At 40.6% G+C, this 26,366-nt stretch overlaps 1 protein-coding gene across 2 annotated transcripts; it reads right to left on the bottom strand.

Moving 5' to 3' along the window:
- Positions 1 to 10,238: 10,238 nt before the first annotated feature.
- PSMA1 (proteasome 20S subunit alpha 1) lies at positions 10,239 to 24,093 on the bottom strand. Of its 2 annotated transcripts, none has more exons than XM_061610306.1 (10): positions 23,725 to 24,093; positions 21,602 to 21,646; positions 20,552 to 20,653; positions 17,881 to 17,984; positions 16,179 to 16,267; positions 15,189 to 15,259; positions 14,375 to 14,504; positions 13,409 to 13,488; positions 11,374 to 11,478; positions 10,239 to 10,590 (listed from the first exon to the last, which is right to left on the bottom strand). In XM_061610306.1, the coding sequence occupies exons 1-10, from the start codon at positions 24,076 to 24,078 to the stop codon at positions 10,534 to 10,536; spliced, it is 1,137 nt and encodes a 378-aa protein (XP_061466290.1). In that variant the 5' UTR covers positions 24,079 to 24,093; the 3' UTR covers positions 10,239 to 10,533. The 2 variants fall into 2 exon arrangements, with proteins under 2 accessions (XP_061466290.1, XP_061466291.1); XM_061610307.1 differs by lacking the exon at positions 23,725 to 24,093 and adding an exon at positions 23,484 to 23,669.
- Between the last annotated feature and the right edge of the window lie 2,273 nt (positions 24,094 to 26,366).

The following is a 26,366-nucleotide window of genomic DNA, read 5'->3' as shown; positions in this document are numbered from 1 at the left end:
CCTGGTCTTTATCTGAAGACTGATCACTGTCCTCATTAAGTACACCCATCTTTATTTCAGCTTTCAACAAGGCTTCCATTGTGTATCTAAGAAAGAGAGAGGATATGTTAACACATATATGTTAGGAAACCATCATCTGCTCTTCATTTCCTGATGCTTGTCATGTCCCCTGGTTCAGGGTCCAGCCTGAGCCTGTGGATGATGACATGGAAGGTAGGAAGGTGACCAAGTCACCACACTCATGGGGCAGCACAGCAGACCCTTAAGGATTACCTGCAGCAACCCAAGGTTGTGATGAGGAGCCCCAGGAAGAAAAGGCCCAGCCCCTGCCTACCACCTTAAGCCCTCTGATGCCTCCCTTGAGACAACATTTCCCTTGGAGTAATCCACCCAAAGGGCTTCCCTAATGTTCTTACTTGTTGGTATGGGTGGTGGCCTGACACGATTCCAGCCAATCTAGTTTGAAGCGAGGGTGTACACAGGCTGCCAGAAGAAGCAGATCCCTGCCAGATCCCCACCTCTCAAGGGTTGTCTGCTGCTGCTTCAGCATTTTGGGAGGAGGAGTGTCATGCATTGGTTCAGGAAGGCCACGTCTCCTTGCCTTTATTGCTTCTTCAATTGCTCTCAGCTTCTCAGGGTGTGCCCTCTGAGGAAGAAGAACAAAGCATGAATCCAAGAAAAAATGGAAGAGGAACTTCACAATTTAAACATAAATAGACAATGGACACTCTTTGAGGACCAGCATGACAAAGGCTTACCTCAAAATGTTTCTTCACATTGGATGAGGGGGAAACAGCTGATCTCAGATTTTTGATCCTTGGAAGGCAGTAATTGCATCGTACAACAACATTTTTCCCACTCTGGCTCACAAATGTACAAGCTTTCTCAAAGCCAAACCATGGTACTTGCTGTTCTGCAGATGTGGCTGTGGGCAACTGGCACTGCTTCATGCCCTCCTCCTCCTCGTGCACAGGGCCTCCTTTCTGAACCTCACTTTCTAGTTTTGCCTCCTCAGGATCAACAAGCTGTGACTCAAGTGGCCGCACTAACTGACTGCTGCTCTCAGCAGCAAAACCTGCAACAGGCATCTCTGTAATAAACAAGAGATAATGCTCCTATATGGGTGAACTTCAGCTGTGATGTGCCCCCATCTCTTCCCCATGCTGCAAGATCCCCCAGTCAGAGTGGAAGTAAGCAGGTCGATAGCACAATTAAAAGAGATCCTATTTGCTCACTGAATAACCCTGCCTGGGCCAGTCTAACCTACTATCTCACAGGGTTGTTGTGAGAACAAAATGAGACTAGGGTTCAAATCCCCACATAGCCATGAAGCTCACTGAGTGACCTTGGGCCAGTCACTGCCTCTCAGCCTCATGAAAACCCTATTCATAGGGTCACCATAAGTTGGAATCAACTTGAAGGCGGTACATATATTTTTTATTTTGAATATGATGATTATGATAATAAATATGCAGCATTTCAAATTAATTCTGTATGAGAAGCATTCCATGCCAAGCTTGGAAAACCAAGGATGAGGTATAAAATGTAGACAAAAATACTTTTGACAAAATGCCGTTTATCTTTTATATATATGAGCCTGGGTAGGGAACATTTAATCTAGCCTACTTGCTTTCAGCAAGAAGGGTTAAGTGCCTTCAGGCTAGGGCAGTCACCAGAAGGCCACAGCAGAGACAAAGGAGCCTAGTATTGTGGAGATGTTAGATGGGAGCTTTGGGGAGTAAAGATGGAGGCTCCTGAAGGCTGCAATTCTAAACACACTTACTAAGGGATTAAGCCCCATAGAACTCAACAGGACTGACTTCTAAGTAGATATAGTTTGGACTGTGCTGTTGGTAAACCTTGACTAGGGTTCTTCTGCAAAGACATCCATATCCAAGCAGGGTTGGCAACCCCCTGCCTGGAATACCCTGCCCTTATCTTTTAATGTGGCTGCTCCAAATGTTTTTACAGATTTGACCCTTTACTTCAGAAAGAGGTCTGAAAAATGAGTAAGAGTAAGAAGTATCTTTTAAAATTGTTCTTTTCAATTCACTCTTGAATGAACATCATACCTAGGGCAGATCCACACCATTCCTTTAAAGCACATTCAACACCCATTTGAAGCACATGAATCCCACCACAGAATCATGGGAACTGCAGTTTGTTAAGAGTGGTGAGAACTATAACTGTGAGGGGGAAATGACACTTCCCAGAATTCTTTAGGGGAAGTCCTGCGCTTTAAATGCGAGTTGGATGTGCTTTACACATATTGTGTGAATCCGCTTAATAAATTTTGCCTGCATGTAAATTGTTTTAATTAATTTTTCAAAATGAAAATAAGCTATAAAGTGTAGTGGGTGACCATGGGCTACTCACCATTTCTCAGCCTATCTGCCCCTCAGGATGAAAACAATGGAGAACCATGACTACCCCAAGGCATACTTAAAATGTAAAGGAAGTATTGTACAACCATAGTATGCAATTGGATACTTATAGGGACACAGCATGACAAAACTGGGTGGAAGTAAAAGTTCTACACTTAGGAAAAAGAAACCAAATGCACAGTTATAAGATGGGGGATACTTAGCTCAGCAGTACGACATGCAAGAAGGATCTTGGAATTGTTGTTGATCACAAGCTGAATATGAGCCAACAGTGTGATGTGGCTGCAAAAAAGGCAAATGCTATATCAGGCTGCATTAACAGAAGTATAGTTTCCAAATCATGTGAAGTCTTAGTTCCCCTCTATTCAGCACTGGTTAGGCCTCATCTTGAGTGCTGTGTCCAGTTCTGGTCTCTGCACTTCAAGAAGGATGCAGACAAACTGGAACAGGTTCAAAAGAGGGCAACAAGGATGATCAGGGGACTGTAAACAACGCCCTATGAGGAGAGACTGAAGGAACTGGGCATATTTAACCTGGAGAAGAGAAGACTGAGGGGAGATATGATAGCACTCTTCAAGTACTTGAAAGGTTGCCACACAGAGGAGGGCCGGGATCTCTTCTCAATGATCCCAGAGTGCAGGACACAGAATAATGGGCTCAAGTTGCAAGAAGCCAGATTTCGACTGGACATCAGGAAAAGCTTCCTAACTGTTAGAGCCATACAACAATGGAACTAATTACTAGAGAGGTAGTGGGCTCTCCGACACTGGAGGCATTCAGCTGGACAGCCATCTGTCGGGAATGCTTTGATTTGGATTCCTGCATTGAGCAGGGGGTTGGACTTGATGGCCTTATAGACCCCTTCCAACTCTACTATTCTATGATTCTATGAAAATATTTATATAAGCATGACTATCAAATATGTTTATTTATATAACCTGTAAAGATATTTATAGTGCAATCCTATGTTTGTTTACTCAGAAGCAAGTCCCAATGTATTCAATGGGGCTTACTCAACCAGGGAAAACTGCAGCCTCAAGTGATAAGGAACTTGTTCTTTTAACAAGTCCTTTAAGTTGAGAGCTTATCCCAGTCTGCGTCTGTGTTGAAATTGTTTTTTAATATGTTTTTAAACTTTTTCTTAAAAAAAATGTTTTTAAAGCTTTTAAAAATGTTTTTAAAGATGTTTTGTTTTAATATATTTTAAAGTCTGTTTTTATGATTTTTAAAGTGTTTTTAGTGCTTTTGTTTGCTGCCCTGCGCTCCTACTGGGAGGAAGGGTGGGATATAAATAAAATAATAAAAATAAATAAATAAACTTCATTCATTTTTTTAAAAAATGAGTATTAGTTTCCTACATAATAAAAACTGTGATAAACCCTGCCTAATTTCTTTAAAAATAGGGTTGGAGGGAGAGAGATTTACAACACAAACACAAGTCTGCACTTTACTCACAATCATGAAAGGGTGGGGTTGCAGCCAGAGCTTTGAAAAGTTACTTTAAACTACAACTCCCATCAGCCCCAGCCAGCATGGCCACTGGATTGGGCTGATGGGAGTTGTAGCTAGAGCATGATCTGTTTAAAAAAAAGTTGTGCGGGGGGGTTTACGTTTTGGTGTATATCTCGGGAATTAGACCACCTAGAAACTTAATTTTTTTTTAAATTGAAGCGGAGAGTCCAGAGAGTAAGGGGTGGTAGCCAGAGAGCCGGAGCCCCCCCCCAAAACCAGAGACTCCAGCCGAAAACACACACACCGGGGCACACACACACACAAATCATAGTCACTCACCTCCACAGCTCTTCGCCATTCTGCTGCAGCCTTCTTTCTCCTCCGTTGTTGTCCTTGCCCTGGCTTTTTCCTCCGGCGTCCATTTTTTCCTCTCAGAGTCAGACGCTAGCAGGCTCCCCCTGCCTATTCATCTCTTCCCTCGTGCCTCCTAACACAGATCACGAGGGAAGAGACAGTCTGTGCAGAGGTCCAATCAGTGTGAGGCACATGTCTTGTGTTAACCAATCACAGCCAGGAGCTGACTTCCCCTTGTTCCCGCCCCCAAGTAACGTCCAACCTAACGTGGAAACGTTAAAGTTGCAGCTGAAAAGTAGGGAAATTACCAGAGCTTGGAAAAGTTACTTTTTTGAACTACAACTCCCATCAGCCCAATCCAGTGGCCATGCTGGCTGGGGCTGATGGGAGTTGTAGTTCAAAAAAGTAACTTTTCCAAGCTCTGGATTCGTTCCGTTACTTGTCAAATGTAATGGAATTACCCACTCGTTATTTAAAATTGTAACGAATTAAAAGTAACTCGTTAAAAATAACGAGTTACTTCCAAGCTCTGTAAGGAATATACTGAATATAGCTCAGCATTACCATTTACCTACATTGACTGGCAACAGTCCTCTCTAGGGCTTCAGACAGATCTCTCTCCTAGCCATAGCTGGAGGTTGAACCTGGGACCTTCCTGCATGCAAAGTAGATGCTGTATCACTGAAATATGACCCCATTCCATAATGGGGCCCAGAAAAACACAACACTAAAATTGATGAACATTAATCAGTATTAGCATTAAAATAATGCCCTGCCCAGTAAAACTAAAAAAAAATCACAACAATTAGAAATAAAATACCTGGAACACAACTACCTGGACTTCTGGGAAGGGTTGCCTCGCCTGTGCCTGCCTTTGAGATGAGCTCTCGTCTCAGAATAAGCTTTTTCAGTTTTAAAATCAGTCAGAATTTTTTTTTTTGACTGGTAAAGACTTTCTCCCGGGAAGGGAGAAACCTAGAGATTAACCACAGAAGCTTGTGTTTGTTGGGGGGACTGGATTTCATTAGTTTGTGAAAGAAGGTTCAGCCAGCAGCACCGGACGGACTTTCAAACAAGCTCTAACTGATTAAGCGAGACGTTTATCTTTTCTTTAAAGAAAAACGGATTAACAGGCAAGCACCCCTCTTTCTATTTTTATCATCTGGCTTAAATTGTTACAGCAAAAAGAGATTTGTCAATGAATCAGCTATAAAGAATCCCTGGGTGAGTTATAACTCTTCTCTTTCATTCACGAAATTAAGGAGGAAAGAAATCGAAATAGCTTATCTTTGTTTTTATTGCAAAAAGCTGGCCTGGAATTGTGCATTTTAAAGATACAAACGGATGAGGGATTTCTATTCCGAAGAGAAAAAATAAATAAATCTGATTTATGAATTTCTTAGTATTATATGTCTGGGACTATTTTATTTCATTTTGATGAATCTGCTTGTTCTCGATGCCACTAACTGTTTTGATGCTGTGAACTAAATTTGTTTTGCATTCCTGAACATATAAGAGATAAGGCGGGCTGTGCTGTCTACACTGTGATGTCATCAAGCTTGGAATATTAACCCCTTTGTTGCTGGAATAAGAAGTGGTTTTCTTTTTCTTCGTGGTTTTAAGAATGGCAATCAAGAAAGTGGCTGAGATCCTGGAAGTAAATATGTTTCAGAAAATAATGGATGAGATTGAGATAACGAAACAAACCCTGAGACAGGGCAGACAGGAGATGAAAATTGAATTTGGCAAAATAAAGCAGGAGCTTATAGAAATAGGGGATTTTGTGAGAGGGGAGGTTGATGAGATCAGAGATACAACTGGACAAGCATCAGAAGATGAAAAAAGAAAAATTAAAGGGAAGATGCAAGCCCTGGAGATTGGAACAAATGTGGAACTGGAAAAAGATTTGGAGTTTATGGATATTAGAGATAAAGTTTACTGTTTGGAATTCAGCGTTGTCCTTGAAGAAATTAATGAAGATATCAGAGATAAAGTTATCAATGTCTTGGATAAACTTCTGGACTGGAATGATGTGATGGAGCTTGACATAGAAAAAATCTATAGAATTAATTACAGATATGTGACAATGGAAAAACTCTCAAGAGATGTGCCAGTGCATTTCGTAAAAAAGAAGAATAGAGATATGATTTTACAACAATATTTCAGCAACACATTCAGAATTGATGGCAAGGAATTATTTGTGATGAAGGAAATTCCCATTAGACTCTTATTATATGACTATGGCTATGACAGCAAGATTATTATGGGATACTGATAACGGAAGAATGGCTACTGAAATTACTGGACCTAACAGGATTATTATGGGTGCAAGGATGGAAGATGGAATTAACACTGATAATGGAAGAATGGCTATTGAAATTATTGGACCTAATAGATTTGATGAGATGGATTAATTGATATGCTTATTTGGAGAAAAATCGATAGATATATTTCTCAAGGAGTTGAAACCTCTCTTTGACTTTTTGTGGAAAGAATAAAGTGATGTTTATGAGATTTGATGATTAATTAAGATAACTACAGGAGGAAAGTGATTTTGTAATATAATTTAAGAGACAGGTTTGTTATATATTGTAGACCTATAACTGATCTGCGACAAATCGGAAGTCAACATTTTATTTTATTGTTTAATTTGTATTTTTGTTTTGTTTTGTTTTTGAAAATTTGAATAAAAATTAATGATAAAAAAAAGAAAAGAAATAAAATACCTGGAACACAACTACGCAGGTAAAATCCTTATTATTGAGAAAGCAGCAATGAGCAAATACGTTGTTAGAGCCCAGGTGGCCTGCACAAGTTCCATGTTAATAACCATGTGAACATGACAATAAATGGTTCATATATGCTTGGTTTTGTCCAAATGCTACTGAGTTCAAAAGAGTTTATTTCCAGGATAAGTGGTGCAGACCTAATCTATAGTTATAAAGAACTCTCATTGAAATTAGTGAATCTCTTACTTCCATGCTCATATTTAGAATTGAGCTGTTAGTCTCCTGAAAATGAAAACTTAATCAAAGCCTGTTCTGCGCCTGTTTAAAACTTTTAGGGAAGAAGCTGTGCTGTGCATGTTTAATTCAAGTTAGAAAAGCAAGAGAACAGTGCAGTTTGATGCCTTGTGTAGTGACTATAGTCTATAGTTTGTTCTGCCTATTACAAAAGGGAGCACCTTTGCTGTCATGTGATTGCAATATTAGAAGCCTGTTGGTTAAAAGGAAAATGCCATGAGGCTCCTGTATAAGGTAAAGTTGTGCATTAAAATTATAAATGAGATTTCAATTTAGGAATGTCAAGATGCAATGCAGCCATTAGGCCTGCCATTAAATGGTAGCTCCAGGAAAGCTGTGACCACCAACCTTGCAAATAAATGACTGAACAAATGAATGTAGGTATGTGGAAGCAGGCTGGCTGGTAAAATAATTTATTAACTGGCCTGCCCACACATATTACATTTTTATTCCATGTTCCAGACACATACCAGTGCAGTGCCATAGTTAGAGTGTTAAACTGGGTCCTGGGAGATCAGGTTCAAATCCTCACTTAGCTGTGAAGCTCATTGGGTGGCCTTGGGTCAATCATTGGCTCTCAGCCTAACCTATGTCACAGGTTTTGTGTGTGGAAAACTATGTTTGTACGCCACCTTGAGCTTCGTGAAGGAAAGATGGGATAGAAATGTCATAATAAATTATTATTCCCAAAGCAGATGGCAGCAATTACAATTTAATACACAATGCAGGGTGGATTGCTGTACATAAGCAAAAATAAGATCCTGGCTCTCACCAGGTTTGCAGAACAGAAAAAGAAAATACAACACACACAAGGGAAGGAGAATGGTATGGAGGGGATTTGTAGAAGATGGAGATCACTTTCACAACTAATGAATCATTAGGTGATCTGTGAAACTGTTAACAGATTCCATCTTTTTGTGTGTGTTCTTGATCAGATAGAGGCGGGCAATCAGCCAGTGAGAGGCTGGTGCTTTCCTCCGTCTATTGCAGTGATTGTTAGTTCCAACACATGGGACACCAACAAACTGAAGCACATTCCTTTAATCCAAATCTCTTCGTTTGCTATTGTTCTGCTTCATCACAATTTTTACAAGTGACCAGCAGGGCTGTGTAGTCGGTACGCCAAACCTTCGACTCCGACTATTTTTCTACTGTCCGACTCTGACTCCACCCAAAATTGCTTCCAACTCCACAGCCCTGGAAAGGGCTGTAAATGTCTTTTTAAATTGGAAGCTCTCATAGGAGCATTTTTATCGCTGCCTGAATATGCACTGATCTTGGCATCACAGCATTTGTCTTCATCTGGGTCCTGTGTCATACACTGACACACAAAATGTTTTCCATCTTGAGTTATGGTGAAATGCTCAACTACAGCTGACTTCATGGGAAGCTTCTTTGACATTTTGAATTTATATTTTAAAAAATTTGTCAATCAAAATTTATTTTGAAGCCGGAGTCGGTACATTTCTACTGAATCCGACTCCACCCACAATTGCTTCCGACTCCACAGCCCTGGTGACCAGGTGAATGTGTACTTAGCCTGTATTAGTGTACTTAGTCTTCCTACTAAACTGATTTTAAAGCATTTTTATCCCCCTCTTCAGCCAAAAAAGGCTCTCAGAACGGATTACAAATACTTCCTGCCTTCAGGCTTACAATCTATAACATGACACAAAATAACAGGGGATTGGGAAGGTGGAGGAAAAAAGCAAACTCAGACACTTGTTCTTAGCTTTAGGATAATAACCAGCTGAAATGGAAATATTTCAAGAAGAGGACTCATCAAAAGTTTTGGGCCTTTCAGCAAAGCTAATAGAGAGGCCTTCCTGTCTCATCACTCTCCTCTTTCCCCAGTCCGATGGGATGGATTCATCATCTAGCATCTGAGGAAGTGGCCTGTAGTCCGTGAAAACATATGCCGTAATAAAGAACCACATGACTTTTTCTTAAAAACAATACAAGTATTAAATATTCCGTGTAAGATATTCTGTAAAACAGTGCACGCATCTGTTTGGCTGCAGTCAACTAACTTTGGGAGAGCCAGTGTGGTGCAATGGTTAGAGTGTCAGACTGGGACCTAGAAGATCAGGGTTCAAATTCCTGCTTGCCCATGAAGGTCACTGGGTGACCTTGGGTCAGTCAGTCTCTTAGCCTAACCTACCTCACAGGGTTGCTCTGAGGACAAAATTGGGAGGGGGAGTACCACATTGAGCTCCTTGGAGGAAAGGTGGGATATAAATGTAATAAATATATAGAAGTCAGTTTTTGTTTTATGCAATATTTGTATTATGCAGGAATACGCTTAATACTGGATTACATTCCAGTTGTTTAAGAGCTCAATCAATATAGTTCTGCATTGTGAGAGCAAACTCTACTTGCAAAATTATATGGCTATTGGGAATCTAGATTTCCCTTGCTGAGACTTCGCTACTGGGCACTGTGGAATCCCCTTCTAGAATGCTTTGTCTCATACGATTTCATTTTGGCTGACCTTCATTCATCCACTCTCTTTTCTCAATTATGTGTTTGAAGGGTTAATTGAAGGTTAATTGAAAGAAATGTAGAAATTATGACTTGGATCTTAAGGTAAACCTAAGGAAGTTCATGTAAGAAAAGTTTTGCCATCCCCTCCAGTCCACGAGTCATCTGCATCTGCTGAAAAGCTTCTCCTGAACAACATGGGATGGTATGTGGATGGCTGCTGAGGATGGAATGATCACCCAAAGCTAGGCAGAGGTCCAAAGAGCCTTTTTTTGTATGCAGCACGATGGACCGGAAATTTTCATTCTGTGAACTTCCTTGTTAAGTTAGCCTGGATCCCAAGTGAAGCTTACCATTTTCTGACTGATTTTAGGGTTAATAACAGAACATGACTATGACATGTTGTGATATAACTGGATGAGATTCATAATTCCCCACCTCCCAATATAAACAATAACTGTAGAGAGAACCTCAGCAAAAATAATTATTTTTGCTTAATGTTTCTTTGCTTTAACATATTTTTAAAAAAACTCAGAGCAAGATGTTTCAAGAAACAAACAGGTTTATTTCACCAATGCCTTTACGACATGAAAGCAACATTTTTTTTTCATATAAAACAATATTTCATAGTTTCTAGAAAATGACATCTCAAGAGCAGTGGTCAGTTATTAATTCTTTGTTGCCAGCAAAAGATTTCTGGCAAAATATTTTGAAGACTGATTCACTAGAATGTATCACTACAATATGCATTTATCTCAGAGTTAAGTTACCAGAATACAAATTAACGCTCTGGCATTATTGTGTCTGAAATAACCTATACACTAGTTCATGCACACGTCTTAGTGCTCCATTGGTTCTTCAGCCTTTTCTGCTGTATCTTCAGCTGGTTGAGCAGGCTTGAAAAGATAAAAACAACAAAAATATTAAAATAGAAATTAAGTCAGTTTTAAGCAAGTTACAAAACAAAATCCTTCAAATAAACACAAAAGCTCATTAGTTTTGAATTTTAGAGGCCAAGTGAATGAGTTCCATTTTCCACATTTCTGTGCTAACTCCCCCCAAAATGATATGATGTATCTTTTTTGTCAAGTCTTTAGCAACTTTCATATTTCCCATTTAGTTTGTTGATTCCCCCTTCTGCAGCCTCCAAATGTTTACAGGCTGCAGGAGGGGTCAACAAAAATGGCTTCACCTCATCTGTTAGTGGATGCTTCCTGCAGGACCAATTCCATAATTACTTATTAACAATTTAAAATATAATTAGTACTTAGGATAATTAAGTTAAACAACAAAACAGCAGCACTGTAGAGGAGTCACATTTCTCCAGAAGTTAAAAAGCGGAACAGGCTTGTTAAGTAAATAATAATGTCTTTGTCTAGTGCCAAAAGGACAATAAAACAGATACCAAAATAATTGCACTGGGGACAGCATTCCACAGAAGCGGTTTCACAACCCAAAAGGCCCTGTCTCCAGCCACTATTCCTCCAAAGATGGGGGAACCTCAAAAAGGGCCTCAGTGGAAAATTGCAGGATGTGTGCAGGTTCATTACAATTCAGGGGAAAAGGTAGCCCAAAAAACTTTTTGTGTACAAAGCATGGTAGTAATAAAACTATAGCTTATAGAAAGAGTAAAATAAGGCAATCTTCAAATGTGATTGTATTATATTAAATTTGCATACCTTTCTCTGTGGTCTCTCTTCAAGGCCTTCTAGGAAAGGAGCTACATCATCATCATCGTAAATAGTGAACTCCATCTCTTTGCCAACAATCCCAATGGAAACATTCTGTTAAATGACAATTGAAAAAATTAAGGAAGTTACCAATGTCTTTTCTGATTTCTGCAACATGGATCATGTATGACGTTGTGCATCTATCAAAAGGGCGGTTGGGAGGAATAAGACCATCCTTCATCTAACCTGGTGCCTTCAAGATATTTTGGACCATAACTCCTATAATCCCTCACCATTGGCAAGGCAAGCTGGGACTGATGGGGGGTACAGCTCAAAACATTTGGAGGGCATCAGGTTGGGGAAGGCTAAGTTAGATTATCAGGTTTATTTGACAATCCTGCCATTTAAGATAAAAAAGCAAGCTGATTCATACCATAAAAATATTTCAGCACGTTCTAGAAGTGTTCCGTATCCCAGAGCTTATTTACATATTTTAAATATGTATATACCATTTCTCTCACAAAAAGGCACCCAAAACAGCATACAACTACAAAAAACAATCTAAAAACACGATGTAAAAGCTTAGAACATGCACACATAAAAAAGCCTACTTCAAAGACCAAGAACACTTCCCAAACCATGTTTTAATCATGATCGCAAGCCAGCAGAGCTGAAGCAAAGTAGACGTTAAATAGCAAATCATCCCACAATGTATGAACTACTACGAAGGTACGGCCCTATACTCTTGCAGCTCTCTCATCAGTAAAATGCCAAGATGTGGAACACCATCAAGGAGTAGATACAGGAGAGTGGGTAGGTATATATGGGATGAAACATTCCATAAGGTACATAAGCCTTAGATCACATATGGTCATCACCAGTAATGGGACTGGTACAGGTCCAGAAAAACCAATCTGATCCAAGAATTTCTGGAGCTGCTCAAACATGCTTTTGATTACTTTGGCCCAGAAACCCAGAATTTCACACAGGCCTATTGCTATTCAAGACATCCAGATCATCAGAATTAGATTAATGGAGTTATTAGGTATACAAGTGTCTCCTTGCTAACTCTATTTCAAACTACCATGACAAAGTGCTGGGTGATATCCAACATTAGTTATATTCAGAGTAAAGCACCTGAACTCACTGGGCAAGTATCTTTAGTCCATTCATTTCATTAGGTCTACTGTGAGTATGACTAAGTTAATTGGTCTTCAACTGGTGGGTCGGGACCCAAAACTAAGGTGGGTTGCAACAGCAGCACTATAACTACAAATAGATGGTAAAAAATTAAGAAATGTGTCCCCAAATGTGTATCTGATTTAAAAGTGGGCCCCAAGTCTGAAAAAGTTGAAGACTACTTAGTTGGATATCACCTGCTATTTATTTTTTAATTATTTTTTTATTGATATCCCGCTTTTCCTCCCAGTGGGAGCCTACAGCAGCAAACAAAAGCACTAAAAACACTTTAAAACATCATAAAAACAGACTTAAAATATATGAAAACAAAACATCTTCAAAAACATTTTTCAAAGGTTTAAAAATATCTTTTAAAAAAGGGTAAAAACATATTAAAAAGCAATTCCGATACAGACGCAGACTGGGATAAGATCTCAACTTCAAACTATTCAACTACTATTTACATGTAGATAAGCACAGTTCCCAGGGTTTACATGCAGATGAAATACAAATGTAGCAGTTCTGTATGCAATGGTACAACAAAGACTACCACTCTTAAGAACACTGTAAAGCCACTTATAGCCAGCTCCTAAACAGGCTGACCTGGAAGTATATCAGCGTGAGTTTAACCTTTGCCGTCATCTCAACCCTTCCTTGACATTACACTGGCTTGATATCTTAATGGTTTTTTTATGCTTTTAACATTTACCTCAATCATCTTCACTATTCTGATATGTGACTATTCATTTGTGAATTCCCACTTATACAAATGATAGGATGCATCACTCTTCTGTGCATTCCAAGTGTTAATAATGTTCCATAATCACAGAACAGACCACAAAATAAGAAAAGTTCCAGCACTTGCCTTAGTAGTCAGATCCTGTTCAGCAGGAAGCGTTTCTCTCAAAGCACGCAGTCCATGTTTAACTAACTCATTCAGATTACCTGTAAAATATATTATACTTGTGACTAATTCAGAAGCACTATATTTCCCCTGCAGTGAAGGGGATGTCTCAAAGCACTCTCTCCTTCCTCATGCATGTGATTGACAGCCTAACATCAGCAATAAGCCAAGAACACAAAATATACATGAGAGAAAGGCGTATGCAAAATAGCATACTACAAACCAGATAGAGGTGACTGTGACGCCCTTCCCTGGCTCTCCTTGTCAGGTTCCTACCTGCTCGTGGTTACTGCCTGTCTCTAGGCACCACCAGGGACTCCACCAGTCCGGACTGTCCTTTATTTTATTTTTTCTCTCCCCGCTCTAGCACAGATCTCAACAGATCCCCCTGCTAGGCAACCACCAGTCACGTCCTAATACTAGTATTCTCAGAGACTCTGAATACTGGTATTGTTATTCTCTTCACCGCTGCCACCATTTGTTACAGTTCCCCTTCAGCCTTGGTCATTACCTTACCCTCCCTTCTGGTCTGTGAAACCCCAGCCAAGGATCAGGCCTTTGGTAAACCAAGTCAAGTATTTATTAAAGATAACAAAGCTAACAAGATTAACAAGATTTCTTCTTAAGGCACATAAGCATATAGTTTTACTCAATACTAATCCGAACTCCACCCCCCTTCTTCTCCACTCTCTCCTGGCAAACAACTCTCAAACCCCACCAAGCAACCCACTCTTTCTCTTCTCCTCCCAGATTCCACTCTCACTCTTCCTTTTATACGTTCAGCCATTTTAAACACTCAGCCAATCATCTAGCATTCTACTGCCCATTCACTCCCCCTCCTCTTTCACTCCACTTACCATGTATCTTCTAAACAACCAACACTTACCATATATACATTAATATAGGAACATCACATTGACCACTTACAATCAGCAAACTCCGTCATGTGTCGCTCCAAGTAAGTTCTAGCTGACTGGGACCTAGCACCAATTGACATTGCTTTGCAATCAAAATAATTTGCAGATGGACACGTCTGAAAGATATGGGGACCCATATCCTAGCAAAACAAAAGGACATTTTGTTTATATTAAAACATACAGATTTTAATTCACAAGAGTACATCATGCATATAAAATCAATAATTAAAGTACATGTGTGATATGCTAGTCAGTAGACTTGACTAACTTGGGTTCATTAATTTCAATGGGTCTATTCTGAGTAAGTTGAATACAAGCCAATGTGTGTGTATGCATGTGTACACACAATACCACTGTTTTCAAGTCTCAGGTTTCCTATGCAAAGGTCAATTATAACATGGTGCTTGTCTTACATGACCTTTCATGACCTACATATAGGGTGGAGTCCAATTGATGCTCCTTGTGTTGTTGCTGCAGCAGTTGCATCCGTGAATTGAAAGGAGAGGCAAGACTGACCAATTCCCTCTCCCTCCTATATCCCGCAAAAACCTTTTGGGGAGGGTTGTAGCTCCAGCCAGTACAGATTTTGGGGGGAAGGGGGGAATTAACAAAAATTGCCTTCCGTTAGGGGACACTTCCACTGGATCTTGTGCTCACAGAAGAGCCATTGGACACAAACCATTGTTTGTTGCCAATATGCTAGCATGTTTGCTCTTGTATGGAAAACTTTCATGCCAATTTAGAATAACATATTGTCTGAAGAATAAGCAACAGATGACTAGATTGTTCTTACAAAAATAATGAAAAGCAATCAGTGCACTTACATCATAGCCTGCAATCAGAAGTCCGACACCATATGGCCTTCTGCCATACCGTTGTGTTGGTATCTGTGTTTCTTGGACAAGCTGAGGAATATGTCTCAAACAGCATGTATTTTTCATTTATAAAAACATTTATAGCCACTCTTCTGCCCTCAAGGAGGCCCTAAGGGGCTTACAGATATACAGAATACAAATACAAATAATACTTGAACAGAAAGGGTTTAAGAACAAAGCTATGAAAGCAAACTGCCTGCACAAAATTCAAAAACAGACCCAATAAAACAATGCAGAGAAGACTGCAGCTAAATCAAATACCTGGAAAATACTCAACTTGAATATTCAACATATGGAAACTGTTTGAGATGACAGGAGACAGAAAAAAGTTGGTTGTATTTGGTCACTGATGGTATTTCACACATGCAAGTTGTCACTTAACACACAGGTAACGTGAACATGAATCTGCCAAGCTAGCAGCTGGATTTCCTCCCCTTTTGAATGAAGAAATATTCAAAAATTCTGGGTTGTATCCAGTGATGTGCCTCAGGTGATGTTAAGGCTTCCATCAGCAGAACAGGAAGGGAAGCACTTTTCCATCCCCACTCCCCCCCTTTAAATCTGTTCTGGAGGCCCCCCACAGACATTTGGGGGAGGAGGAACTTCCGGGGAAGGGAGAATTGCCAAAACCTGCTTCCCCCTTCCAGGTTTGCTAACAGAAGCCTGAGCATCAGCTGAGTAACACTGCTGGATACAACCCTCTAATTTTATAATTTTGTTTTTATTATGTTCTGTGGTTGAAGTTTGCCAGGTATCAATAGATCCAATGTCTTCAATATCAGAGCAACAGGCCTCTAATGGCTGGCATTAGTTTAATATATTGCTTTTCGTGGGAAATCAACAATACACTTGTTTTTAGTAGGAAGAACATTGCAGAACAGTCACAGATCATCTTGACAACTATGTGTATCTCAAGATAATCATCACAAAAAAGGATACTGCTTCCAATCAGAGATACTAGTCGAGATACTGGAAGAGGCCTGTCAAATACAAATCTAGAATCCAGACACTCCTGACGCATGAAATTGCTGCATGATTTAAAAACAAACAAAAAATACACAAGGGGATGACTTGTTATGCATGATTTCATTCTATATATAGCTTAAATATTTCCTATGATTACTGGGATGTTGCTGGGACAACAGCTCCCATCATTCCTGACTATCGGCCATGCTGGCTGGGGCTGATGGGAACTGTAGTCCCAGCAACATCTGGAGGGCATCAGGTTGGGGTGGCTGCTAATCAAAAATCATATTGCTTGAGAGCTGGCAGACACAGCAGTTAGCAGTGTTCAAATCTCATCTTGGCCATGAAGCTATTGGATGGAGCATGCTTTAAGTATTGTGTTTTATTATTGCTTTATACGGGGCTTTTGTTATACTGCAAGCCACCTTGGGGCGCTTCTCTATGTGTGAAAAGCAATCAATAAGATAAATAGTGTTCTGTCAGGTTGTAATCCTGTATCTACTTTCTTGGGAATAAGCCCCACTAAACTCAATAGCACTTATTTCAGAGAAGACACGCATAGAGTGGAACGGTAAACCATTATGCTGTCCATTTCAGCTCCTTCCCCCATATCTTCAGTCTGAAATTCCAACACTGGCCACCTTACAAGGTCATTGTAAAGATCACCGAGAGGGGTTTCTGGGTATGAGTGAGTGTGCGCAAGAGGTGTGCTTTGAACAATCAACAGTGCTTTCTAAAATGCCAAGCATTAATAGGGGAAGGCAAAAATAGATTTAGGTTGTACTCTAATACACACTTACTTGGGAGTAAGTCCCATTGAACCCAATGAAGATTGCTTCTGAGTAGACACATTGGATTGCAGTCTTAGTGTAGTTTGCTTGGAAAAAAGTTATATCTGAGACACAAATGTAAATAAGTAAAAAGTGTGGGATGTGGACCTCAGATAACTGGGTTCAAGGGCCAGCTCAACTTTAAAGTCACAGTATGTCCTCTAATAATGCCCCAGTCTCAGCAATTCTATAGTACCATTTACAAGATTTTGTTAAAAAATCATTGATCATGGCCCGTTATATATTATTGTGTGGTAAATAACATTTTGACAATCACTGTGTACTTTGCACAGCAGTTAAAATACAAATCAAAGTTGCTCAGAAAACAATTCCAACAGGACTCAGTCCCATGTGCACAGACCGACTACTGCAGATATGGAGAACCTGTGACCTCTAGATGATGTTAGACTCCAACTCCCACCAGCCCATCCTGGCATACCCAATGGTCAGGGGTAATGAGAGTTGTAGTCCAACAATATCTGAAGGACCACAGATTTCCCCAAGTCCAGAGTACAGCCTTGCACAGTATTTTTTTTCTTTTGGCAAACAAGTTCTGTTACTCTGGGTTCTAGTGAACTGGTGGCAGAACATGGGAATGCAAACATGAGTAAATAGTGATGCTTGCTTCTCCTACTTCCTGCCACTTCAGATAGTGAATTGGGAATCAGATACAGGCCCGCATAATATGCTTATACATTTGCTGTAATTCCACATTCAATTGTAGCGTTGTGGATTTAAAATAAATTTTATTTACTCTTAAAAGGAGACATATTTGAAATAAGACAAAATAAATGTAATGTTACCGCAGTACAACACATATAAAATAAACCAAATTTAAAATTTACCATAGGAGTCTTGCATCAGCAGTAAGTCCAGCAATTGAAATACCGATATGGTTGTCAACATAGAGGATTTTTTTCTGATGAGCTGCCAGCTCAGACTGTGCTCTCTAAATGCACAAAAAACTACTGTGAGTCAAACAAACACTTACAATGACAAACATGATGATAGTGATGACTAAGTGCAGAGTATTAAAGGAAACTTCAGTCATTTATGGATCAATCCATTCCCTCATATGAACATATGGGGATGCCTTACACTGTCAGACAATAGATCTAGATAGCCCAGTACTGTCTATCCGACTGGACTCAGCAGTATCTCAGGCAGGAAGCATTCACAAGAATGCTATCCAAGATCTATTTAGCTGGAAGTTCTGGGAAATGAGTCTGGGACCTTCTGTGATCTTACCATGGCCCCTAAGTTGCTTTTCTGACCACACGAAGAAGAGGGCGGTTTCTGTCAACTCTTCCCACATGGTTCTCAAGGGTTCCCCAGAGCCCAGGAACATAGTTTCCAGTCAAAGGATGGGGAAGGTGGGAAAATCCTCTTTGATGAAGATGAACTCTGTTCCGTTCATGGAAGGAAAGTTCACTGTACCACCCTAGCTACCTCCCCTTCCCAGAAACATCCATCAGTTGGCCAAAAAAAAAGGGGGGGGACATGAAAATGAAGAGGCTACTTTTTAAGTACTGCAGATACAATGGCAAGGGGGTCTACCAATTTTTGGCTATCCAAAATTTCCCAAGGAAAAGGCCACGCAGCGAGTGTGTGTGATTGTTCAAACTCCCTTCTATATGCACTCCTGACCCTGGATTTTTACAAAGGAAAAGCCAGCCAGGAGCATGTATTGTTTGATGCCACTGGCCAAAGGCATATAGGGCACCTTTGGACTGCAGTAACAATGCTCCCGGTCACCCAGCGCTTCCCTCAGGAAAGGTCAAGTGGAGTTGTGTGCTGTTGAATGCTGCTGGCAAAAGGCCCACAGGGCAGGTTCAGGTAGTGGAGTCGAATAGTCTATTCCCCCCCCCGCCTGCCTTTTTGGCTCTGGAGTAGGAAAGGCCAGCAGGTGGGGAAAGGATTACTGGTTTGGCTCTACATGGCCAAGCCTCTTTTGGTACCCTCGCATGCAGCTGCCAAGCACCCAGCCCTCTCCCCAGCTTTAGCGCTCCAGGATCACCGTGCAGCTACCTGAATGATCCCCACCCAACTCCAGAACTTCCAGGTGGGGAGGAAGAAGCAAAAGAGGTGTAGTATTTATATCTATCTATACTAATATTACAAAATGGATGATAACATTTTACATCATGCTTTTAAGATTAACAGGAATAATATTTTCCTGGAAGTAAGACAGAAAAATTGAGGCACTAAAGGGGATTTATGGCTTCCATCTATGAATGATTCACATTCTGAAGAAGTATGAAACAAGATACAATCCTGGAGATCTCATTTGTATTGTTTGGAGAAATTCTTTGTTTGTAAATAGTGGCTACGGCTTTGAAAACTTTTATTTGCATTTTGTAATTTTGTATTCTATATATGTATATTGACAGTTTGTATGTACAGTTAATAATTATATTGATATTCATTTTTGTTTGGGTTCCTGTAACTTTGGCTTTTTTACATTTACTGCCAGAGGACAGTGCTGCTCCTGCCATTGTGATCCAATTTGATGATGCCTAGAAATTACAGCCATAATTAATATTTACCATACTTCTGTCATCAATTAAGTTTACAGTTATAGGGAACCAATGTATCTTCAACTTAATAACTGAACTCCTACAGCACTCTCTTCCAATTTTATCCCCAGACAAATTTACAGATCAAGAGTGAGTAGTTTATTTAGCAAAGAAAAGCGCATCATCATGATCTATTATTTCTAGAGCACTTAACACATAGCAATGTACTTCACAATAGTTAAAAATTCACCAACGCAGCCGTACAGTTTGAACCAGTCTATCACTCACCCCATATAATAGCACCTCTCCCCACGGACATTTTATTAGAGCAGGGGTTCCCAAACTGTAGTCTGCAGACCACCAGTGATCTGCGAGCTTCATTCAGGTAGTCCGCAGCATGTCTGCATTAAACATTCTTATTGATTTTTAATTGTATTTTTATTGCTTCTTTTATGTCTTGGTTTGTATTTTATTGTATGACAATCAGAGTTCTATGAAATGTGAATTGTAATATAATAAAATAATAAAAATGCAATTAAAAATCACACAGCATCTAGCACACTACATTACAATTGCTACAACATAAAAATCATTAAGTAGTCCGCACAGGGGAGAAGGGGAGCAAGCAATTTTCAAGTGGTCTATGGAGGAAAAAAGCTTGGGCACCACTGGTTTAGAGTATTAAAGAATTGCAGGCATTGTGGGTTGTATCCAAAGCACTGCTAAGTCACAGTCCCATCAGCACAAGGATTTCCGCTTGTGCAACGGGATTTTCACCCTTTCTCCTCCCCCCACACATCCCCTAAATCTGTTCTAGGGGTTTCCCCAACCCTCCAGAGCAAATCTTGGGAGGATGCAAGGTCTGAGCACAGAGATGGGGGGCAAGTCCCATTGTAGAAGTGGAGATCGTTGTGGTAACAGGACGCTTTAGTTGGATACCAACCCGTGTTTTTCTTTTTTAAAAGAAAAAATTAATCCCATTCCCCCCCCCGAAGTTTACCTTTAAAGCAACTAGAACAGCATGAGTTTTCGATTTCAGCCCAACAGTTGCAGAGCCTTGCTTGACAGCTTCCATTGCGTATTCTATTTGGTGAATTCGGCCCTACGGAATAAAACGCAGATTGAGATGTTACCTCCTTGTCCTGACCTCACAAGTAAATTCATCATTCTGTAGTAACTATGTTACAAAAGTGAATAGAATTTTCAAATTAAAACCAGACCAGACCTCTTGTTGTTTTTCTTTTCTTTCTTTGCAACGGATCACCCCTTTCATATGCTAACATTTAATATTGTCTTCAGTGTCCACGGAAGTATCTCGCCACAGCTCTTGAGACTTATTAACTAGATTTCACAGTTTTATCAATTCTGCCCAAGTCCTTGGCATCAATGTGTGTATGATACTAATGAGAAGACTGAGAATAAGCAGCCTTCTGGCACCATTACTCCTGGGAAGGCATATATGAGAGAGAGAAATGCACCCCAAGTTACAGTAATGACCTGTCTTGGTTTAGAAACTTCTGAATTAACGCAATTCATCACTGCAGCTGGGCTTGCATTTGGAATCTCTCTCAGCATCACAACCTTCCACGTATACACCCTTTATAATTCCAGAATGCAACTACCAAATATAAATGCCTTGTTATATTTAAGAGACATTAATGAGTTCACATGGCAGTGTCTAGCACAGTGATACAATTATGTTCTGACCATGCAACCTTAAACACCTTGAGCTGACCTTTCCACACCAATTAGAATATAAAAAGCTTGAGCAACTATCAGCCATTTGAAAAAGATTCCTTTTGCTGGTGTACAATCAACACACACAAACAGTAATTGCTATTGTTATATAAACACTAGTACTTATTCACAACCTTCCCCTTAAAAAATAAAAAGAGGCATTTCAGTCTACAATACTGACAGCGCTTTCTTAGTTTAATCTAGGCAACTGATTTAATTAATATTGGAAACTCTTCACTATCGCATTCCTTAGGTACAAATTAGATACAAACCGTGGCAGTGATTTAAGAACATAAAATAATAAAAAAAATACCTGGGGGCTCCAAACGGTGACATCGTTGTCATACTGGTTGCGAAACTAAAGTGCACAAAATAGAATCTGTTAACATGAGCAGCATTAACAGCTAGAGATGTAAAGCATTCTTTTAAAAATATTTTAAAATAAGAACTCTGGGAAGTGTACAAGCCAGACTTTAATGCAATAGCAGTCTCTTCACTTGGGATTCCCAACAACTGGTATTAAGAGGCTGTGACAGCAGCGGTAGAACACAATCACAGTAGCTTGTAGCCACAAAAATAAGTACAGTGGCAATAAGTTATGGAACTCCCTCCCCACTGAAGTGGATCTGGCAACTTCACTGTACATTTTTACATGAATGCTGAAGACACACCTCTTTACCCTGGCCTTTGACACCAGATACATGTATTTTTAGGACCCACCCTATTCTGGGGTTTTAGTTTGTTTTTAAAATTGTTTTTAATGTCATATTTTTAAATTGTTGTAACCTGCCCTGGGACCTTGGGGTGAAGAGCGGGTAAATAATAATAATAATTTATTTTTAAGATAAGCCTGATAAAGATGGTATGCTTGTTTGTTTTTAATATGGTAGTGTCATAATTATTAAAGTTTACTAAGAAGCTCTGAGTGTAAAGCTAGGGCAAAGGAAGAGAGAGAGAAACAAGGTAATGTATGAGAAAAAGATTTGAATTGCCCAAGATCATTGCTAACAAACCCAGTAAGTAGCATAGACACTTAGCCCAAACATATTATTAGTAAGAAAGAACATTTTGGGGAAAGGAACTTTAAACAAATTATTAGTAGTCAGCAACCCAATTCTGAACATGCCACACTGAAACAAAATCCACATAAATATGAAGACTAATGCTACAATTCTATTTCCTTAAAGTCAAGGGAAGTCTTGCTTTCAATTTCAATACAATATTTAGTCAAATGGTTTTACTTCTATTTGCAGGACTGCATCCACAGCCTGCATGAACACCTTTGTATTTTTTAACCAAACTCTAAACTCCCACCTGGATAAATTTGGCAAAACATTATTATGCTGTTTTAGTAAGAATCAAGAAAATTACAAAATATGGTCTAAATGAAAATCTGCAATTAAAATTTGATTATATGAAGCAGTGTGTGTCTGTGAATAGGCTAGGAGGGCCACATCAGGCATTTTATATTTAAATTAGGTAAGTTAAGCTGAAGGACATTTCTCTTGCTCCTCCCCACCCACCACGCATTACACAGAGACAAATAAGTGTCTTAGGTAGAATAAAATGCTGAATCATAGAGTAATGGTGAAGTATTTGATCTTTGTGTAAATAGAGCATGGGCTTCCTCTTGTGTTGGCTTACAGGACTAGATGGCAAACAGTTGCTTGTCCCAACTGTTAAGTCCACATTTGACAAACCACTGATTTCGAAGGGATGAGGAAAGTTTCGCTTTTGGTTAAGGAAATAAGAACCTAAAGAAATTTCGGGTTGAAATGTTGGAATAGCCACAATGGATTGTGTATCTTAGGGAAAGATGGGCCATCTTTTTATTTTATTTTTTAATCAGAAAAAATGCTACGAAGGGGATGCTCCTTTCAGCGGAAGTATACTGGGCTTGGAGACGAGAACGGATGGGCAAGTGTGTGAAAAAAGAAAGACAGGAGTTGGAAACTCACAAAGGTGAGTTTCGTAGGATAGATCACCCAGTGAGATAGAGACAATACTGATAGACTGAAGCCTCTCAAACGCGGCGGGAGAAGCAGCACAATCTGGGCCGCAGACTCACCACCATCAGCCGAATGTGCTGACTCACCCCACCAACTCGGACAAGAAAGGTGCGGCCTACCCACAATCTCTCTCCGGGCTCATTCTGATTCTCCCTCCCGGCGACCCTCGATCCCCACTTTTCTCACCATATCGGCTGCTCCTGAACACCACCACGAGCAGCTGAACACCGAGGATTGTAAAAAGAGATTAATAGTTCGGCAAGCGATAGGTCTAGAGTGAGATACTTCCTTCCGTCTTTGCTAAGGAAACTCAGCCGATCTCTAAACCTTCGATCAAAATGCGCCTTACCGGGTCGGCTCCTCCTCTTAGAAAAGGAAAAGGCTAGCTCAACAGAGTTTAGATAGCGCGTGCGCACTAAATATTTACCACTTTATGCTGCTGACTGGAAAGACCGTTCTCCGGGTTGTAAATGTGAGAGGGTTGGACTGTTATAACTGGCGATGAATGCGTTCCGTTCAGTCGCGGAATGGAGAGCATCGTGAGGAAAACCCAGCTCCCCGAACGTTGTAAAGCAGGGATGGGGAGCTGTGGCTTTTCAGATTTGTATAGACTCCAACTCCCATCAGTCCCAGCTAGTGTAACCAATAGTAGGGGGTGACGGGAGTTGGATTCCAATAACATTTGGCCGGTCACAGGTTCCCCATCCTTGTTGTCTGTAGCATCTATATCCCCCCTTTCCTCCAAGAAGCTTAAGGTGTCGTGTACGGCTTCCCCTCCCATCTATATTATCCTCACAGCAACGCTCGGAGGTAGGCTGGGCTAAGAGCGGATGAGTGAGTTTCATGGGTGGGTGCGGGTATTTGAACTGCGGACTTCCAGGTCATAGGCCGACCCCCTAACCACTATAATATCACACTGGTACTTTGTTGCATTCCGGCAGCATTCCTCCCCCCCCCCGACAATTTGACATAGTCCATTCTTTTTAGTCCATTTACAAGGCAGGAAACAAGAACACTAGCTAACTATGTTTATTCAAATAAAACACTCTGTGCAAACTGAAAACATGAAATCTCATTCAGTGGTGCAGCTAGGCTGGACCTCTGGGCTGAAGTCCAGGGCCCCTTAGCCTGAGGGAGCATCCAAATGACCCAGAGAGTGATAGATGATGGGGCAGCGGCCAACAAGTCCACAGCAGCACTTGGACTGGCACGGACATGCCAACAGGCCTGATACTGTCACCGTATCCTGGATCGTCATCTTGTAGTGGTGGGTGGGCTTGCGTGTTCCAATGAACCCTGTTCTAATGAACCCTGTGAGCGATGCCGTCGGGGGTCATGTACTCCCAGCAGAGTCACCCATCGCGGTAAGGCCAAGGGAGAGGAACCAAAGAACGATCCAAGAAAGTCCTAAGGCGGGTCAGAGGAGACATGATAGAAGTGTATAAAATTATGCATGGCATTGAGAAAGTGGATAGAGAAAAGTTCTTCTCCCTCTCTCATAATACTAGAACTCGTGGACATTCAAAGAAGCTGAATGTTGGAAGATTCAGGACAGACAAAAGGAAGTACTTCTTTACTCAGCGCATAGTTAAACTATGGAATTTGCTCCCACAAGATGCAGTAATGGCCACCAGCTTGGACGGCTTTAAAAGATTAGACAAATTCATGGAGGACAGGGCTATCAATAGCTACTAGCCATGATGGCTGTGCTCTGCCACCCTAGTCAGAGGCAGCATGCTTCTGAAAACCAGTTGCCGGAAGCCTCAGGAGGGGAGAGTGTTCTTGCACTCGGGTCCTGCTTGTGGGCTTCCCCCAGGCACCTGGTTGGCCACTGTGAGAACAGGATGCTGGACTAGATGGGCCACTGGCCTGATCCAGCAGGCTGTTCTTATGTTCTTATGTTCTTAAGGCGGATGAAGGCTGCAGCAGATAAAAGACTTCCAATCTTTGTGGTACCCATGCCATTGGATCAAAGCCTTTTTCTGTCAAGATTGTGTGTTGATCGTTGTGCGCCGATCTGCCCACATAAAACAAATTCATGCACAGGCGTCTTCCAACCAAATTATCTTGGAAGACAATCTTACTTGGTCATGAGTGATCATCAACTATCCTTTTATTATTATTATTTAAAAATATATACTCAGGGTCAGCTAGAATCATAGAATAGTAGAGTTGGAAGGGGCCTATAAGGCAAACAAATCCAGCCCCCAGCCTAATGCTCAATGCAAGAATCCAAATTAAAGCATACCTGACAGGCTACTGTCCAGCTGCCGCTTGAATGCCTCCATTATTGGACAGCCTACCACATCCCTAGATAATTGGTTCCGTTGTCATACTGCTTTAAGAGATAGGACATTTTTCCTGATATTCAGCCAAAATCTGGCTTCCTGTAAGTTGAGTTCATTATTCTGTGTCCTGCACTCGGATGATTGAGAAGATAACCTGGCCCTCCTGTGTGTGATAACCTTTCAAGTACTTGAAGAGTGCTATCATATCTCCCCTCAGTCTTCTTTTCTCAAGGCTAAACATGCCCAGTTCTTTCAGTCTCTCCTCGTAGGGCTTTGTTTCCAGTCCCCTGATCATCCTTGTTGCCTTCCTCTGAACTTGTTCCAGTTTGTCTGCATCCTTCTTAAAGTGCGGTGCCTAGAACTGGACATAGGACTCAAGATGAGGCCTAATCAGCTAGTGAGACATGTACATGGTTATTGATGTACATTTTATTATTTTACTGTTAAATGCATATCCTTTTCTACAATAAAATGGTGCTTATTCCCAAGTAAACATGTTTACCATGAGGGCAGCAGAAGTGAACTCCATTTTATTCCTGTAGTCATGATGGTGCTATGATGGGGCAGAGCAATCCTAACCTATATCTTCTGTGTAAATTATGCTGCATAGGGGTAGATTTTAGTTACACCTGCATTGTTGTTCCTGCACATTACGCTAAGTTCGATGGGTGCGACCAGTCAATGAAGGAGTTAGGATGCTGCGTAACCTTATTCATCCCTCCCACCGCCCTGACAGTCACACCCCTTCCTTGCCCTTAATACTCTCTATTTTTTGTTCTGC

The sequence above is a fragment of the Rhineura floridana genome, chromosome 2 (assembly GCF_030035675.1).
Source record: "Rhineura floridana isolate rRhiFlo1 chromosome 2, rRhiFlo1.hap2, whole genome shotgun sequence".
In the NCBI taxonomy this organism is placed as follows: Eukaryota; Metazoa; Chordata; class Lepidosauria; order Squamata; family Rhineuridae; genus Rhineura; species Rhineura floridana.
This window is presented reverse-complemented; position numbering and strand designations above follow the sequence as displayed.

Coding starts and splice junctions, on each gene's coding strand:
- PSMA1 (XM_061610306.1), bottom strand. CDS start 24,078: ATGGGAGGGGAAGCCGTACACGACACCTTAAGCTTCTTGGAGGAAAGG. Junction 20,654..21,601: donor TCACCGTTTGGAGCCCCCAG/GTATTTTTTTTA, acceptor TTTATTCCGTAG/GGCCGAATTCACCAAATAGA. Junction 15,260..16,178: donor AGTATCTCTGATTGGAAGCA/GTATCCTTTTTT, acceptor AGCTTGTCCAAG/AAACACAGATACCAACACAA.